A 19,050-nucleotide genomic window follows, 5' to 3' on the forward strand; every position below is an offset into this window, starting at 1 on the left:
AGTTACCGGCATCTTTAGGGCATCCTGCCTAAAAGTAGGGCGTCTAATTTCTTATATCCCCAGGACGCCCGGACGCCCTGCTGGCTAAAAGCCTGATTATAGAAGTTATTAGTATAAAAAAAGTTAGGATGTGTGCTATATGGTGAGCATGTCAGCCCACTACTCCCCCTTCTCATCTCCAGTCAGGGGCTTCAAAGGGGGTAAGAAGGCCTCTAGAGGCTCCACATTAGAGCACTGCGAGATGGATCATCATGTGCCATGATAGGCCTGGATAAGCATCTGATGAGGGAAACACGGACATTCCCATAGAGACACTCCCCCTTTTCCTAACCCACCGCAGAGTGAAATAAAATAAACCAGCCGTCCTGTGCTTGGTTGACATGACACAGGCTGGCAGTAACCTAAGCCTTAAACCCCACCCGGCCACTCACTCGGCCACAAATCTTTAAATAAGTTTAGCCAACGCAACAACTTAATTAGTCCAGATGTTTTAATGCTTAAGGGCAGTCTGAGCAGAAAGACGGGTCTATAGTTTCAGCTGATTTATGCTCATAAGCAACTCAGGTTTCAACCCCACACAACTAATCGGATTTCATTTTGCTTCCTGATGCAATTTGTTAAAATACCTGGATTCAATTAGTACTACATCTTTCTAATTATTAAGGGTAATATACAAAACGTTCAAGCAAAGGGCTCCCTGCTCATCTCCGATAACAGTTTTCTGCAGGTGAAATGTTACTATCCGCAGATTTCATCAGTTGGCTTCAACTTGGAAACCTATTGAAGGTTCATAAAATCAATTTAGGATTGGTAATCAAGATGTTGTGAGTATCACGTACGTGACTCTGTTAGCGCAAGCTGCTGCAGTGGAGAGAACTGTCATCGATTAATTAAACGAATGCTACTTTTCATCGACTATTATGGTGCGATGGAGTGAGCTGAACCATGCAGTTTCTCCACTAAACATGGCAGGCAGCCAAAAAGAAGAGAGTAAGGCAGGACTATGAGTGGTTTAGCAGTCAAAAAAAAAAACAAAAACAAAAAAAAACTTCCCCATAATCCTCCTCCTCCCCAAGGAAAGTTGTTATTTATAGCCTTGTATATTTTTAACCTACTTTTCTCCTAAATAAAAAGCTGAGGAGAAGGAAAGAGGGAGAAGCAGTCGCCTGGAGGAGTGCGTGCACAGAACAGCCACGAGCCTCAATGCAGCCATTATAAAAGAAAAGTCTGTTTAAGATTGTGTTGCTCAAAATGCCAACGGTGATCTGGCGAGTGTAGACACTGGAAGAGTGCGCATGAAACATTTAAAACAAGCTCAACTACTACTGAAAAGAACTACACGCTATCTACGAGCAAGAAGGATAAATAAACTCTGGTACCTGATAGTGTTTTAAGGTACGACTGCCGGCTCAAAAACATGCAGACATGAACATGAATGACACCACACAGGCACATAATCTCATCCGACAGCTGGTGGATGAAAAATAACTTCTACGTGCTTAAAACACCGATTCCAACTGATGGCTGCGTGTCATGCGGTACGCGCCATACGAAATTAAAAATGTTTTACACATTGCTTTCTAGTAACAACACGTACACTGCATCTGTGCCACTTTCCCACATGGATGAAAGGCAATAACATCTGACTGAATCGATGACTCATTCAATCTTTATTCCCTTTTCAATTGTTAGACAAAAGCTTTTGCCACAAAAGCCAAAAGCCTGATTTCCACTCCCACGGCAGAGCGCATGGGCCAGATACGCAAATCACGTAGCTATGCAGGTAAATATGTGCCAGCAACGAAAATAGCATAACATCCACAAAGAAGAAAGTTACAGTAAACAAAGAGCAACAACGAAGGACATACAGCATTCCGTTTTGTGTCTTCTTGGCATGGAAGTCTGGGTGTTGGAGATGAAGTCAGTATGAATTGGTTATTTTGGTACCCTTCTCAACACTTGGACAATGGAAAGACGCATAATTGCGTACCACAACAAACTGAACCAAACTGAACCACTTGGTGGAAATGGGGCTAAAGAAGCAAAACAGGTCACTGGTTTAAATAGCAGTTTTTGGTTTTGTGTCACAAAGCACGCAGACTGAGGTTAGTTTTAAGTGGAGACTCGAAACTGAATCTAGGACTGGACTGGACTGGACTGGACTGGGGGACCTGTCCAGGGTTTCCTGCCTTTCTCCTAATGTCAACAGGGACTGCAAATTAAATGATGGCAGCCACGGTCGAGATAATTAAGGGCCATCCTTGGAAAAATACCCTGCATACATCAACAAAAACCAAAGAGCTAAATAGGTGTGCAGACCTGTTTCTTGCGCAGCTTGCTGATCTGCTGCTCCACCATCGTGATTTCCCTGTCGACGCGGTCCATGTTCTGGATGAGCTCCTCCTTGGAGAAGCGCGCCGGAACGAGATCCAAATCAGGGTCCATGTGGACGGGGCTCACGGGGGAGATGGGTTCCAGCTTCCCCATGGCACTCCCACGATCCTGCATGGGCACAACACAGAAGATGTGGCATGGACTGCTGTTAATTGTATGTATTTTTTTCATAATGTTATACAAATTCATTAAGTTAAAATCTGAAGTGTGAGCGAGAACAGAAGACCAAACACATTTGGATAAAAATGGTAGTAGATGGTGAGTCTGAGCATATAGTATATCTTGACCATGTCAGATGAGTCAACTTGCACATTTTGATTCTGTCACATAGCTGTTAAAAGCCTCTTCCTCTGATTGTAAGATCTATAGGTTACTCTGTAAAAATCACCCCAACATAGTCTGTATATCCTAAATTAAGTCTTCTGGACAACAAAAGCCAGTGAGTTGTGAGCTCAGTGTCATTGGGCCTCATTAATGAGGTTACAGGCTTCCTTGTCAGTGAGTTACAACACATACTCTGCTAAAAAATCCTTGTTTTTAGCAGAGTATGTGTTGTAACTCACTGGTGCCCTCCCACACAAGTTGTTGCTGTGACTCATGTTTTGTTACACATACAAATCTGGACATTTGCATGTGGTGACTTAGAAAACGGCATAACAGGCCTCCATGCTTGAAGCCAGCTGTCAATGATCCATTCCTGTGTGGAGTAAAAGCGAAAATGACGCTGCTGTTACATGCACCAGTTTATGTAACATACACACACACACGGCAGCTGCAGTGTGTGTATATATGGTCCTATTCTGTGCACTGTATGTGAATATGATTGTGCAATTATATCCTCCATAATTGTGTACATGTGTGACCCACGCCAGGTTTTGGTTGGAGTTATTTTCAACCATCTAAACTGAGGGTTATGTAAATGAGTGTAATCTGGGTTAGACGGGTCACATTGCATCCTCGCCGACATGCTGCGATTGGAAAAGGTCAGTGCCAGGAGGTGTTCGAGGTTTACTAAAGAAGAAACACTAGAGGGCTAAAGCCGACCAGTCACAAAAGACACTACAGATGAATGCAAATAAGGATGAAAAAATTGTCACAAGAAAGATATTCAAAACAGAATCTTGAAAAATAAACTTGAATTTCTTTGCGTGAAAAAAAATAATATTTGGATGAATTTTGGGCGGGTCGCAGTTGAAATAAATAAATGCATAAATAAGACGTAGGCAGACTGCGACTACAATGAATGACGATCGGCAGGCTGTTTTATAGCTAACAGTGATTTTTTTTAGCCTATAAATAGTGATTTTTAATATAAAAATATTCATGATTAATCGATAATCGATCGTTAATTCTCCCGACGATCGGTTAAGAACATTTAATCTAATGCCCATCCCTAATAAGGACAAAAAACGGTCACACGAAAGAGATTCAAAGCAGAATCTTGAAAAAAAAAAACTTCACTTTCTTTGGTTTTTAACTGTTGTTGCCTGTTGAAATGTATTCAACGGCAAAGTGTCTGCAAGATAGTTCTATTGTGTCTCCAACAAACAAGGAACCAAGCTACGGAGTCAAAAGTAGTCTACCCACTCTGAGACTTATGCTTTCCAACACTGTCCTCTGTTCATGGCAGCAGTGCAGCAGCACATTTACAGCTACTACACCTATGCCATGGAGTGAAAAGGTCACAGGCAAACAGCTAAGCTCTTGGCCCAGCACAGCTTACAGCTTAGATGCCCTCAACAACCTCAGTTACATTTAGAACATTCCCTCGCATGATGTCTGAGGCTGTGTAGCATCTGGGCTTTTTTTAATGCCGCCAGTAAGTAAGTGTGTTTTGTTTAGCAAGCACCGGGCCTGTGTGACTGAGTCGCGTACGCGTGAATAAAAACATCCTGGACATCCTGTTTTCAACGTTCAAGATTTTTCACATTGAGCCCACTGCAAGGAACGCAAAGAAACCTGTTTTTGTTTCTTTCTAAATGAATTATGTCAGTGTGCCGCAGTGTCACGCTCTTCTTCTTTCCTAAATTAATTGCTCAGCTATACTGTCACGCGGATACTAGAGCTGAAACAATGAATCGATTATTAATCAATTACTAAATTAATCGGCAACTATTTTGACTATCGATTAATTATTTTGAAGCTTTTTTCATGATTAAAACAAGATTTTCGATTGTTTACGCTTCTTTAATGTGAATATTTTATTCATTTCTTTGCTCTGGATAACAAAGAAATCATTAAACGTGAATCATTTTGGTTTGTGGACAAAACAAGACACTTGAGAACGTCACCATTTCCAGGTTTGACGAACACCGATCAACATTTTTTAAGGTCTTCTGACATTTTATAGACCAAACCATTAATTGATTAATCAAGAAAATAATCGTCAGATTAATCAATTATGAAAATAGTCGTTAGTTGCAGCTCTAACGGATACCATTACCATAACTGACGCAGATATCGCAATCTGGCCATTAATGCCGTCACTTTCTCTAAAAGTCAAGTCTGAACAGATATTAACATGACACACTATTTCATCGAAGATATTTGAATGTACCCCCACAGTGGAAACGCAAAGCAGGATTGGGATTAACCGATCCAAACCATACCTAAACTGCACTGAGCGATTATTTTCCTAAATCGATGAATTGTTTGGTCCATAAAATGTCAGAGAACCTGAAAAAATTTAAAACCTGGATATAATGAGGTTCTCGAATGTCTTGTTTTGGCCACAAACCAAAATGATTCACTTTCAATGATTTCTTCATTATCTGGAGCAAAGAAATTAAGCAAATATTCACATTTCAGAAGCTGAAACAATCAGAAATATTGTTTTAATCATGAAAAAAGCTTCATACCGATTAATCGATTATCAAAATAGTTGACTATGTGGACTACTACTACCACTAGTAGTAGTACTGCTGCTGCTGCTGCTGCTGCTGCTGCTTCTGTCTTTGGTTCACTGTTGCTCGTGCTACATCTGGAGTCAACACTACTCTAAAACAAAGACTTCAGGGAAGGCTACTGGCCCAGTTTTAATTTTAATTTTGTGTGTTGTTGTTGTTGTTTTTTACTGGAAAGGAGAGAATGTCGATGACACAGTCGCCCACATGTCCCCGATTAGTTTACAACTCAACCACCAGCTGTGGAGTTAAAAGTGTCAGAGCATCAGGAACAACATCGTCAGTCCAAGAAAATAAACATTTTCTTCTGTACCTAAATCAAATAGACACAAAGACTACTGGAGAGAAACTATTTTCAGTTTTAACTCCATAATTCTTTACTCTCAGCCACTATTCTCTAACATACACGATGTGTGAAGACAAGAAATGCTGAATTTACAGGATCTTTAATTAAAAAGATCTTCGTGAGTTTGTCGAATCACACTTACACGTCAATACTGCTCATTGAATTTAATTTTTTGTACATCACAATACATTTTCAAGCTATTTCTAGTGGTAAAAACCATTTTAATAGCAACAAAACTAACTACTAACATATATTTCTACATAGGATAAGTTTAACACTAAGTGCTCACTGTTACATGGCAAATATGACGTGCACGGAAACTTAGCGAGAGACTCCTCTTCTATCGTGCTCTCATTTTAAAACATGGACGTGGTGTAGAATTCAGGAGCAAGTTGTTGTTTTTGCCCTCCTCTGATTCACCATCCGCACAAGCTCCAGCTTCCTTTGTCTCTTACTACTGGCCGACTCACTCTTTTGTTTCTTTCTCCTCCCTTTCCACTCCCCTCCTTTTATCTGTGCCTCTCTACACTTGCACTTTGGCTCATTTTCAAATTGCATCTCCCCCACTGTCCCACTATCTTTTGGAGCACTTGTTCCATGCAGTGATTACATCTGACATGACTTATATAATGGGTTTACAGCCCTCACTGCTCTGAAGGGAATTACTGGCATTCCTGAATATTTACTAGCTTAAGACTCTGCGTTTTTTTTCTGGTGTATCTATTTACCATTCCTTGGTCGTCTACCTCCCTTGGTAGTCCACAGCACGCGGTATAATGTCAAGACAGCTCTCCCATCAGCAGTTCTATGCTGATGAGAGAGAGCTTTTTGCTGTGCAGTTCACACATTTTTTCCTAGGTCTATAAAAATCTAGGTCAGGGCCATTATTTATTAATTTCTGTTTCACAACTCCCACAGTCTTTCCACCGATGCTCACAATAGAAAATCTCCTTTTTCATGACTTGTGGTGGAGCATCTCTAATAATACCCTGTGTGGCTCTGAGAGAGGCCCTGTGAGATTCATGCGAGATCTTGTGAACGCGGTTAAAGCATTTTTGGAAGGAAAAATATACTTCTTAAACCACCGGGTTTTTTTTATAAAGGTTTATGTGCACGTGTAACCCCCTCTAAAGGCTTTGACTTATTTTCAGGTGAAATGTCATAATAAACCGCTTGGTACGTCACAATTTTTATATCGTTGCGACAACTAACCTTTGCCATATCATCAGCCCCTCCATGAGGCAAAGGTGGCCGGTGGGACGAGGACCTAATCAGGGACTCCGGTCCCATCTCCAAACGAGGCCGCTTGACTTCCGCGTACTCCACCTCGGAGTGGGCACTAGGCTCTGGCAGGTATATGTGTTCATAGCGAATATGCTGCTCTTGTCCTCTGCAACAGAAAAAAAACCAAAACATAGATGTAAATGAGAACATGAGTAGATAGAGCAACTGAAAAAGATCCTGCACGATAACCTACAGGAAACAAGATGACTTCAGAACGTTCATTAGTGAAACACACCAATTTTATTGATACTGATACTCGAGGTCAAACAACATGAAATGTGAAGAGATCAGAGCCAAGACAAAGACAATACTGAACGTCAGAGGTGTGAGCACTGGCACAGCGTGAACACCGACGCCTCATCAAATCCTATTTATAGAAGTTGTGTTTACTCGCACAAAAGACACACTTAGAAAACCACAGAATGACAGTTACAGCCCGAGATCGGGTTGACCTAGATCTGTATTGTTGTGCTCGAGGCACACGAATGGCAGCAGTTCATCAGAATCACTGAGGACCATTTCTCTACCAATTCAGAACAAGTTATGAGTCAATCAGCAGAGAAAAGAGGAAAAAGCTGTCTCACTGTCAAATAACGGTTCAAAATATTTAAGAATACGGTAGAGCAGGGGGCCACACGGCGAAGTAGTGGTAAGTGCTGTTGCCTTGCAGCAAAAAAGACCCGGGTTTTCCTCCCACAGTCCAAAAACATGTCGGTCCTTCCTGTATGTTGGCCCGGCAACCTGTCCAGGTCTATCACCCTGTGTCAACTGGGATTGGCTCCAGTGACTCACGGGTAAACAGATGGATGAATGGATGGCAGAGCAGGAATTTGTGTGCGACTTTACAAGCAATACGAGGAATATTCCAAAAGTAACAGGGCACCACCGGCTTTATTGTTTTTATGTCAAATTCTGAGATCCTTGGCATTTGGTTTAAAATAAAGCGATTTAAAGTCAGTCTTATATATTAGCATGCTGTCAATAGCTGCATTTCCACTGCAGTTTTCCACAAAATAAAATCGAAAACATTCGATAGGACTTTCGATAAAGTCACTCAACTTTGTTAGGGAAAAAAACAAACAAAAAAAGCGCTAGAAAAATTGACGTAGCATGTTTGGTTGCATGCACAAACCAGCCATGAGAAGCACCCCACTGTAATTTTATCTGCTACCAATTCACATTCATTACACTCATTAGTACATTCAGGAGAGAATTACGCAGCAACAAAGAGAATGCAGCAGTAAAGCAGACTCTTGGTGTGAAGTCAAATGACAGTGTTAACTGCACTAGCTACTTAGCTGTGGGAAATTTTATTAGCCCACATGTAAATAGCTCCCTGTTCTTTCTGAGGAACGGTTTTCTCAAGTTTGCCCTGGAGGCAGATGCCAGACTGTCAGTGACTTTGCTGCCAGTGTCAAAATGGAAGTGGCTTCTTAAAAGAAGAGGGAAAACACAACCATAATTGCTGGTCCAGGCCCACAATGGCCTAGTGTGTGGTTTGTTCTTTGGCACATGGAGCCTGTCTCTGTCGGGTAGGGTGCTGGTGGGGTGGTGGCGTCACAAATGAGACCTGTCCTCTTTGACGGCACCACATGGCTTCACACATGACAGAGATGTCATTTCGCTCGAACGATCTGCGCGTTCAAAGTACCAAAGCGATGATCTGTGTGTCTATCTTGATAGAAAGATGAAAATTTGGGGGTTAATGTTAATGCCGAGCCGGTGTGTGACTGCTGCTCCCCCCGAACACATTTATCTGACTCATTCAGTCACACACTTCCTCATCTCCATAGAGGCCTGGCACTTACATAATCGCATCATCAAGCTCCAGTCCACTCACCCCCCACTACCACCATCCCACCCCTCTTCCTCCCTCTCTCCTTCTCCCTCTACCTCTTTTGAGCATGCTGAATAAGCTGATCCCTGGGGAGGATTTGTCTGCAGGAGGAGAGAAAGAGATGTGTGGATGGGGGGCGGGAGTGGGAAGGAGGCACCGCAATACAACAGCTCTATCACTTTCTTGCTGGCCCGGGTCCCATTTTGACAAGAACACAGCTCATGTGTGCTGATAGAACCCCCGATTACTGTGTAAGAACTATGGCATTTGTGTGGCTGTCCGCCCAGAGGAGCCGCTCCGCAGCTGTGTGCGGTGCAGGGACGGCGAAGCGAGCGAAGATGAGCTGTGTGCGCCACAGCTTTTGTAAAAAAAAAAAAGGGGTGGAAAAGAAAGGAATGGAGCATGGAGGGAAGGGAACCTGTGCTGTCCACGTTCACTGATCCTAGACAATAGACTTAATTAAACATGGGGCCAGTGATAACCTAAATCTGCATTGAATATAGTATGAGATTAAACTGTTTGTTTTGGGAGGTTTTTAAATAGTAAATTAAACAACAAAATCATATAACCATTTCAGCCGTTACAGGATGCATTAATTCAACAGATTAACGTGGCATTGGAACTGAAATTTTTTGGAATTATTTCAGAAAACGTGTTTGTATTACTGCACCATATTTGTTATGTTATTTTGCTGCTATAAAATGTATTCGCTCCCTTTCTCGAGTGGCCTGGGTGATCCTGGAAAGAGATATAGCCTGGAGTAAAGAGAAGGATGAAACAAATAACTAATGGCACTTTTCCACTCCACAGCTCCATCACTGCTCTACTCGGTTCGGTATCGTTTTCCATTACTATAATCCCTCCTCAGTGTGGGCGGAGCCAACCGCCGCCAAACTGCGACACACAAAGCAGTTTATTTTTGGTGTAACTGAATCATTAGACTCAGGTAATTAAACAGATTTGTCCACACAACGGTTCAGTACTTCCTGCATGACCGGAGCGCGGTCACTGAACCGGAATACGGCAGTTTTCGGCAGCGCGGTCACTGAACACACCGGACTCCTCTGTTAAATATTAAGATTTTAACTAATCTGCAGTACGACAGCAGTCTGTTGGCGTCACATGTATTGGCTCAGCTCACTTGGAATCTCGGTACTGTCGCTAATGGAAAAGCAAAAAAAAACATGAATACAGTCCAGCCGTGACAAAACTGTGTAGTGGAAAATTGAAATAAAAGCAGAAGACTATTAGAGCATTTTCTTTTTAAGAAAGAAGTTCACATTCTTTCATTTTCAAAAGACAACGTGAACAATCACGACCCTTCTACAAATGTAGACTAATGAAAAAGACAAGCGCGCATCAAAGACAGATTGAAGGATTGCCAAGGCCATGATTACAGAATGCTCAGGGCCTGATATGAGGGCTGCGACTAATGATTATTTCATTCTCTAGTTTATTTTTTTCTCATAGACGATGATTATTTCTGATTATTAAGACAAAACACTAGTAATGTAACAGGAAGACAGCTACACTTATGATTCACTCCTCTTACTGTAAGACTAGTGGAGGAGCACAGAGGAAACTTAAAGTGGTGGAAAAGTGGTGGCTTCTGGCATTCATTTGCTGACAAAACATCATCAACAGATTCACACTGAACATACTCTGGACTGGATACATAATAAAACAAATTGAATAAATAATAGTAAAATAAGAAGTAAACCAGAAAAAAAAGAAATGAATACGGTGGCAGTGGCTACAAATAAATTATGTTATAATGGGAAATGCAGCAGGTGAGAAGATGTCACGCATCCCGAGGACAGACTGTGTTCATGCATGCTCAGGAATGCAGCCGCACGCATCTCCATCACACCTCCGAGTGTTTTTTTGTTTAAAAAAAACAGACCTGAAGAAGCATTCAGGACGGATTGGAGGCGTCTAAATCTGAAATTAGTGCAATCCGCGTGCGATCGGCTCACACAGGAGTCAGGACTATGCCGGACTGTCATAGCATGTGGAATTAAATGAAAATTGCCAGTAAATTAGAAGCTGGTAAGGTGGTGGGTAGCATATTACCAGCTTGGTGTTTAGTTCTGCTCTGTCTGTGTACACATGACCACTGAGGGTTAGGTTATGCTCATCATTAATACACAATTACTTGAATAATCTATTATTAATCCATTATTAAATTAATCGTCAACTATTTTGATAAACGATTTAAGTTTTTTTTTTAAAACAATATTTCTGATCGCTTTAGCTTCCTAAATGTGAATAATATTCTTCATTTCTTTGCTCCACAAAACAAAAGAAATCATTAAAACAGAATCATTTTGGTTTGTGGACAAAAACAAGACATTGGATAACATCATTATTTCCAGGTTTGACAAAGACTGATCAATATTTTTCTACATTACATGAAATTTCATGGACCAATAAATCGAGATAATACTCAACAGATTAATCGATGATGAATATAATCGTTAGCTGCGGCAACATGCCAATACTAAGTATGTTGTTTTTATTTATTTATTCATTTTAATTTTATTTTTTTTAAAAAACAATGTAAGTTCAACACCGCGAGGTGAGGAGGAAACATGGCTAAAAACAAAGTTACCGACCCTCCTCGCTCCTTTAAGTCAGCAGCGTATGGGAGCATTTCGGTTACAGAGATGAGTAGAAAACAGAGATGGTAATCTCGTTGTGGACAAGACTCACACTGTTTAACCTTTAAAAATTCCCAGAGTGACGGCAACACGTCGAACATGTCCATGCCCGTTCAACAGCTTAAGTGGGGCATGGAGGAGAGGCCTACTGCCATTGTCTATTATTATTAATATATACATGTATATATATATATATATATACACATATATATATATATATATATATATATATATATATATATATATATGTACAAGTATATATATATATACATATATATACATACATACATACATACACACATGTATATATGTATATATATATATATATATACACATATATACATATACACATGTATATATGTATATACACATATATATACATATATACATACATATATATACATATATATGTATATACACATATATACATACATATATACACATATATACATACATACATATATACACATACATACATACATACATACATACATACATACATATATATATATCATTATTATTAATTCACATGACGTTACCGGCTAATTTGGCCCGGGTTTGGCAACTATTTACTTGTGTGCTTCAGCCCCAGCAGCCACAACACACACAGAGCATTGTGTGGACACGTTGGTGTTTCTGAAGATGTGTTACTTATTTGTGGTTATTTGTAGTTTATGGCACAGACAGCATGTTTGTTTCCTAAGCTTAAATCATCCCCACAATGGAATTTAGTTCTGCTTAAACAGTGTTTTGTTACAGAAAGGAGAAATGTTGCTTCGTTTTTAAGTTTTTTTGTTATTTAATTTCTGATTTAGAGCACAGGCAGGAAGTCAGATCATTTTAATAATGACAAATAATTTGTCATTTACATATGTAATTGACATAGTTACAGAATGAGAAAGCTGTATCCATTGATTTATTTTGCTGACATTGTTTGTTATGTTTATCAAGTGTTGTAATAAATAATCCAGTTTTTGTTTTCAAAATCTCTCTCTATTTGTTTTCTTTCGCACATTGTGTGTTTTAATATATGCAAAAATGTGCCATGAGAATAACTATCCTTTTGGCGATGCTCAAACGCTCATGCAAAATTCATGCAACGCGCATTTATTTTTCACGAGTACTCATCGAGACACATCCTCAAAAAAGCATGGCGGTGTATTAATAATACACAACATTGGTTGGTCCAAGACCCGACACCCCAGTGATAATCTGCCCGAGTCACTGAGAGGCGTTCAGCATGCGTCGTCGTCCCGCGCTCGTCGCGATTCAGGAACACACACACATTAAAGGGACCATGGTAACATTATCATGCGAGTGTTACATAATCCTCACACTGACTGAGTGAATGTCACAGTATGCATCAGGCATATAAAAAAAAAAATATCCCACGTTATCTGCAAATAATGAATAGGATTTATATAATATAGATTTACAGCAATTATATAATCCTGTTATATAATGATGTTTTTATTTTCATTCAGCTTTAGATCAGACGGGAACAGAAAGAAAACATGCTGGGACAAATTATACCGAGGACTGGTCGACAAGAGACTCTAAAGGCGCCAACCTATTCACCAGCTACCCGAGAATGTCGAACAGTATAGACAGTACGCATACGAAAGTCACTGGAGTGCTGTCGAGAGCCCCAAAAACTAACTCCACAACCTCAGAAGTTGCGAGAAGCTTTTGCCCGCAGCGCCATATGGCAAAGAATCACAAAGATGAAAGGATAAAGGCAGCTGCTACTGCAACTTCCATCTGTGAGGACATGGCCCCAATTTACACAGTGAAGGAAACGGTGTAATGTGTAATGGTATGAGATTTTAACGGTCCTATATTGATGTGTAATAAATGACAACAGGGTCCAGTAAACGAGGCAATGTGAAAACGTCAGGCACGCACACGCACAGCGCCGTCGATAGGAGGCTTGAAATATGAGCAGGGTGAACGTACCTCTCATTCCCAGGCTGAAACTCTGAAAGTAAGGACGGTCGGCGGCGATGTGGCTGGGCCAGGTGAGAACTGTAATCCCTGGCATGAGAGTGGTAGTCCACCAATCCCACTTCCTGCAACACAAATGACAAAACACATTTCAGCGTTTACACTTTCTCCTTAGGAATAAAACCTAAAAATATACAATTTTTTTCCCTACATTTCCCATAATATCCAGTCATTCCCTCTTCTTTTCTCATGTCAAGTATGGGTAACACATACAGCTACTGTAAACTTGCACCTCTGTCTATTAGGGGCTGTAGGACACAGCCCATCACCTCTCATCTCCTTGTGAATGTGACGAAAAGAGGGACCGGTCGGATTAACTACATGTGCAGCTGTGGGGATCCTAACCCATAGATTTTACCGCCGTGTAAGAACACAAAAAAAGCCTTGCAAACACTAGAGGTCACATGATGAACCTCATCACCACATCACCGACAGGTCTCTTCTTTGTGTGCTTTGGGTGATGTGTAGGAGAACATAATCTTGATAATTAGGAGATGTGGACGGAAGTAACTGCAAAGCCTTAAGGTGACTCCACAACGCTAACATGAACCCTCAACTCAAACTTGTAATGAGGGATCTGTGTGCACAACATTGGAACCTTGGAATGTTTCTGTTGGAAAAATACCAGCGGGGCCCCCTGAGGTCAGACCCTCTCCAACGGTCCAGCGTAATACCATGTTTACCAATTTTCCAGCAAAGCAGGCAGACTCTGAACTGCGGCGACGACATCAAAGTCCCTGTCGTTAGGTGGTGTCATTGAACGCATCGTGTGCCGGGCCCTCTTACCGTGTGCGCCCGCTGCAGCTGCAGCGGTAGACTGGCGGGATTCGGCAGGTGCCGTGTGTCCAGTCCAGTCCTCCGGCCCGGAGGCACAGATTGGGGGTGAGAGGACATGCTGGCACAGCCGCTTCCTCTACAACCAGGAAGTGGGTGTGGTTGCAGAGCAGTTGCCGGGCATTATCAGCCGCTCTCTCTTAGCCAGAAACCTGTAGAGAAAAACATATAAGCCGTGAGAAATTGGTTTGGTAATTGTTGAGCAACCGCAGGTTCATCGATCACCTTCATACGAAGAACGCATAAAACGTGTCTGCAACTGTTTCCTCGATAAAATGGGAGGTTTCTTAGCTAGAACTTCCACAGCAGTTTCTGATGAAAGTGTGCGTCAGTCCACTCCGGATATGAAAATGTCATCACCTCCCTACCACAGCTGCTCCCTCCTCCCCTGCTCCTAGTAATGGAGTGAGAGTGCCTGCACCTGCTAGACTGGACGCTGCTCTCACTGCTTACTGAATGGCCCACTGTCCCGAGTGTCCTCACACTGAGGGCTCACAGACAGAGGTCGGCCAAATCAAGCAGCGAGCTGGTAAACCAAAAATACTCCGAATTTAATGGGGCTTTAGAGGAAACATAAATAACTCAGCAGCAGATAGAGACGTAGGCCTCGAGTCAGGGAATAGATTTTAATTCCAGGTGACATTATGCTTGTAATGTCCTCATCTACAAGAAGTGTGTCATATATTGACCGAGAATGATGCAAGTTACAAGCAGAATGCACCAAGTGGTAGTGCTTATCCACATTCTCCACACGAGCTAAATGTTGATGCTGCGCAGTAGCAAAGTAGCAAGAAGAAAGGGCTATAATCCAATTACGGTGACTGTAACTATTCAGATTACAGCACACATGGACAAAACATTACTGTTGGGTAAGCTGTGTGATGTACTGGCATTTCATGTTGGTCTCTGTTTTCATCTTGCTGTGCAAAAACAAACCCGCTCTGTGGAAGTCACACACATGGCGCTGATGCAGTCAGGAACGCGGCATTAATGTACCACAGACAAACATGGACAGGACAGTGAATGCTGTGCAGAACACGGGACCAAAAAGCAGGACTTCTGTCACAGAAACGGATTGTTACGCCACTCTTTTTGGCAATTATCTATTCAGTTTTTTTTTCAAATTAAGTAATGAAATCACAGTGACTCGTTTTTTTTGCCTTCCAAATGATAATATCTTCATCTTCTTCTTCCAGCTTCTCCCTTTAGGGGTCGTCAGAGCAGATTATCTGCCTCCATCTTTGCCTATTTCTTGAGTTCTCTTCTATCCTACACAACATCAATGAACCCTCTCTATAGTCTAACCCTAACCTCTACATCCTTCTCCAATATAATCACAATCCCTCCTCTGTATGTGACCCAACCACGTCAACCATGACTCTCCTACATTCTCCAGACCGCTACCATTCTGAAGAACTGCCTTTTTAACTTTGCTACTATTGTTTTGTCACACATCATCCCCGACACCCCTGCTGTTGCAAAAATAAGAAAATAAACCAGCATTAGCTCACACAATGATTGTTGTCAGGGAAATGTTGGGTTAAATTATTCCTCCTCCAAGTCATGAGCTGTAATATTGTAGTCTATGTGTTGGTATGAGGATTTTCTCTTCATCTAATCATATTATATATAATAACTATAAATAACATAAGTCTAATTGTCTAAGTTCCTGATAAATTGTTGATAAATCAGTGCTCAATTTGGAACTAACTTCCTTATAGAGTTCATTGATGCAATAGTACATTTTTAAAGGCTGAACAACACAAAATAGTATACATGCCATATGTGTGCATTAAAACATTATAAGTGTTTGCATTAACTGGTAAAGCAACTGTGATGTAATGCTTATTTCAGCACACAAATGTGATGTGTATGGTTCTCTGGAAATTAAATTCATGAAATGTTGGTTATATAACATCTACTGTAGGGCTGAGCAATAAAAATAACTAAAATACAAATGTATCTGTTGTGCAGTTAGGTCAACACTCATCTGTTACGGTAACAGCAATATGATTATGTAACTGAAAAATGAGGGGGCCAGAACTAGGGGAAAATTAAATATGCAACACAATGTAACACAACATTAACACGGAAATACAGAAAGTCTATAGTTCCAACATAAGCACTGGCACCCATGTTATATGATACGTTAAAACTACAGCAGGAGTCACTCCTGTCTGTCTTTCTGAGAAATTAGACTGCCGGCTGTTGCACTTCAATAAAAGTACACACAATAGCTGGTGTGTGTTGTTCGTTTGTGTGGTATTGAAAGAATCGTTGCTATTGCCTTGTTGAGACATGAAAGACATGCAAAGTATTAAGTTACTTGGAAGCATAAGAAACCACAATTTGATTTAAATTCAATGTGAAAGTCTTTTTTTTTTAGCTAAAGCTTGAAATGTTTGCCTGTAAACCAACACAACAAAACATACAGTGTGTTTTGATGAGGTCTGACAAACATGCTGGACGTCTTAACTTCCTCATGAAAAGAATAGATTGTATTGTTGTTAATACGCTTTGTTGATTTCGAGGTTCATTCCAACATTCGTTGCCTGCCACTTTATACTCGGCGTGTGGGGGACGTGGCTGCTGGTGCGAATCCCAGCTGACATAAGGCGAAAGGCGGGGGCACACCGTGGACAGTTCCGCATCACAGGGCAAACACGCAGAGAGACGAACAACCATTCACTCACGCCTACGGGCAATTTAGAGCGTCCAGTTAACCGAGCACTGCTCGACGGCTTAGTGAGCTGAACAGTATGTTGATCCCACAAAATGATGTTTGAATCAGGAATGAGAATAAATGTGTGGATTTTCAAGGATCTTCAAGTATCACTGTGGTATTTGCAGGCGGCCAAAAAAAAGCATATGCTCGTAATAGCTGGACTAATACTAGCAACTCCTGCCAACAGAGAGATTAGTATTCCTGCCATTTCGATGAGCCGCAGACAATCTCTCCCCCTTCAAGTCGCAGCACTTCATCACTGAGCAATTCTGTCAACAAAATATAAAAAAAAGCACAGAGATAGGGGATATATAACATTGGACATCTAATAATAAATATTGATTTTATTGGTATACAATCCCTTAAAAGGATCGATAGACCAATCGGCACAAGCTGCTTTCACACACGTGGGTACCGGTTATTCTTTGTTTCTCCTGTTCCATCTGTAAGCGGGATTCCATAATATTTCTGCAACGAACGACAATCGTGACAGTCGACGAGTCCCCCGGCGAACGTATTTTCACCGATGAACTCGAACCCATCTTTACAGAACTGCACATTTCATTCAGGAAGGGAGCACATGCTCATCTTTGTGCACACATCACATGCACATCTACGTTGACAGTAATGTATTTGCATGTACAAATAGCCATCGCATGTGTACAGCACATTGTTGGCACAGGACAATGCATGATAGAGTACCAATCTCTATTGCTGCACAAAAAGAGGCACCACTGTCCCGCTCCTGTTGCCTCCTCCACTACTGCCACAAACACAGAGTGTCACTTGATTTCAGTTTACGCAAAAAGGGCTGCACATAGCACTGCTTTTAAGTAACAGAGGAGTTCTGTTAACATGGGCTTAGATGGGCCACTGGGCAGGAAAACACTGCTGAAAGTCTCATAGCAACTAGACTCTTTGCCTTTGTGTCAAGTAGTCTGAACTGTGGCGTTTGAATATTTTCAAGAAAGTCATTTTTGGTCAGAAAAACTCACACGATATTGACATACCAACTCAACAAAAGGGCAAAAAAGGGGGCCAGCAAAACAAAGAGAGGGTGAGATAAGCCACACTACTCCTCAGACACCTCTCTTTGATGACACTCAAGTACAGATATTCCCCTGAGAAAGGGGAAGACGAATCTGAAGGCAGTCATAAGATCTGCAGAGGACAAAAAACAAAAAACCTGAATCAAGATGAGAGGGCCAAAACAATGAGAGAGCCTTGACATAAACACTGAGGCGAATGGGGCCTTCCAGACGAGAGGCTAAACACATGCACTGGCGCTGCTACAGACACCCACAGGCAAGTTGATGGCTCGCTGCCAACACTACGCATGAACTCACTCACCTCACTCTCTCACTCTCACTCTAGTGTGCTTTCCTTCTCCTCCTCCCCCCACCCCCTCTCAGCCTAGAGGTGCAAGCCAACCCCCCTCCCACCTCCCTGCCACCCCTCTCCATTTTAGGAATGGCTGTAGAAATACTAGAACCGAGGACACAGAGAGCTTCCAGCCTGCCAAGGAGCGCAGGAGGCTGACTTCAAACAACAGTTTAATTCCACTGACAGAAACAGTTAATCAAATCTCCGTCAGGTCTGCCTTGATACATGACAAAGCAGCTCCAGCAGAGTGTGAGTATCAACAGTGTGTGACATATTTTTGATTAGATAAGATAGCAGGGCTGCGATCTATCCGATCGTGCTACGGCAATAATGAATGGTTACATTTGCATCCATAAAAACGGTTTTGAGAGGGGGCTTTTAAACAGAAAATAACATGTTGATGTATGAACCCGTCACACAGAGATCTTTAGTATGTCTCCATTCTAAAGCCATGGAGCCGCTGTGAAAAAGCAGCCGAGTGTACATTAAGGGGCATAAGGCTTGGTTTGGGAACATCAGAACATCTATGAAGCAGTACCCAAGAGAGTTGTGCTCCGGGGAGGGGGCTGCTAGGACTCTCAGCCTAGGAATGTGGCACCCTGTCAGGTCTCATAAGGATTTATCTCCCTGGAGCCTCATTACTGAAGGGCCCAGGATAAACAGGCCCTTGCTCACTTATT

At 41.6% G+C, this 19,050-nt stretch overlaps 1 protein-coding gene across 10 annotated transcripts in view; it reads right to left on the minus strand.

Annotated features, from left to right (window-relative positions):
* ncor2 (nuclear receptor corepressor 2) overlaps nucleotides 1–19,050 on the minus strand; it is a 79,665-nt gene that overhangs the window by 46,739 nt on the left and 13,876 nt on the right. For all 10 annotated transcript variants that reach the window (XM_044026159.1, XM_044026160.1, XM_044026157.1 and 7 more), the window contains exons 2-5: nucleotides 14,215–14,414; nucleotides 13,381–13,493; nucleotides 6,856–7,033; nucleotides 2,320–2,502 (exon numbers count right to left, since the gene is read on the minus strand). In XM_044026159.1, the coding sequence (XP_043882094.1) occupies nucleotides 2,320–2,502; nucleotides 6,856–7,033; nucleotides 13,381–13,493; nucleotides 14,215–14,322 (582 nt within the window). In that variant the 5' untranslated portion in view covers nucleotides 14,323–14,414. The remainder of the gene's footprint in view (nucleotides 1–2,319; nucleotides 2,503–6,855; nucleotides 7,034–13,380; nucleotides 13,494–14,214; nucleotides 14,415–19,050) is intronic.

The sequence above is a fragment of the Solea senegalensis genome, linkage group LG5 (assembly GCF_019176455.1).
Source record: "Solea senegalensis isolate Sse05_10M linkage group LG5, IFAPA_SoseM_1, whole genome shotgun sequence".
Classification (NCBI taxonomy): domain Eukaryota; kingdom Metazoa; phylum Chordata; class Actinopteri; order Pleuronectiformes; family Soleidae; genus Solea; species Solea senegalensis.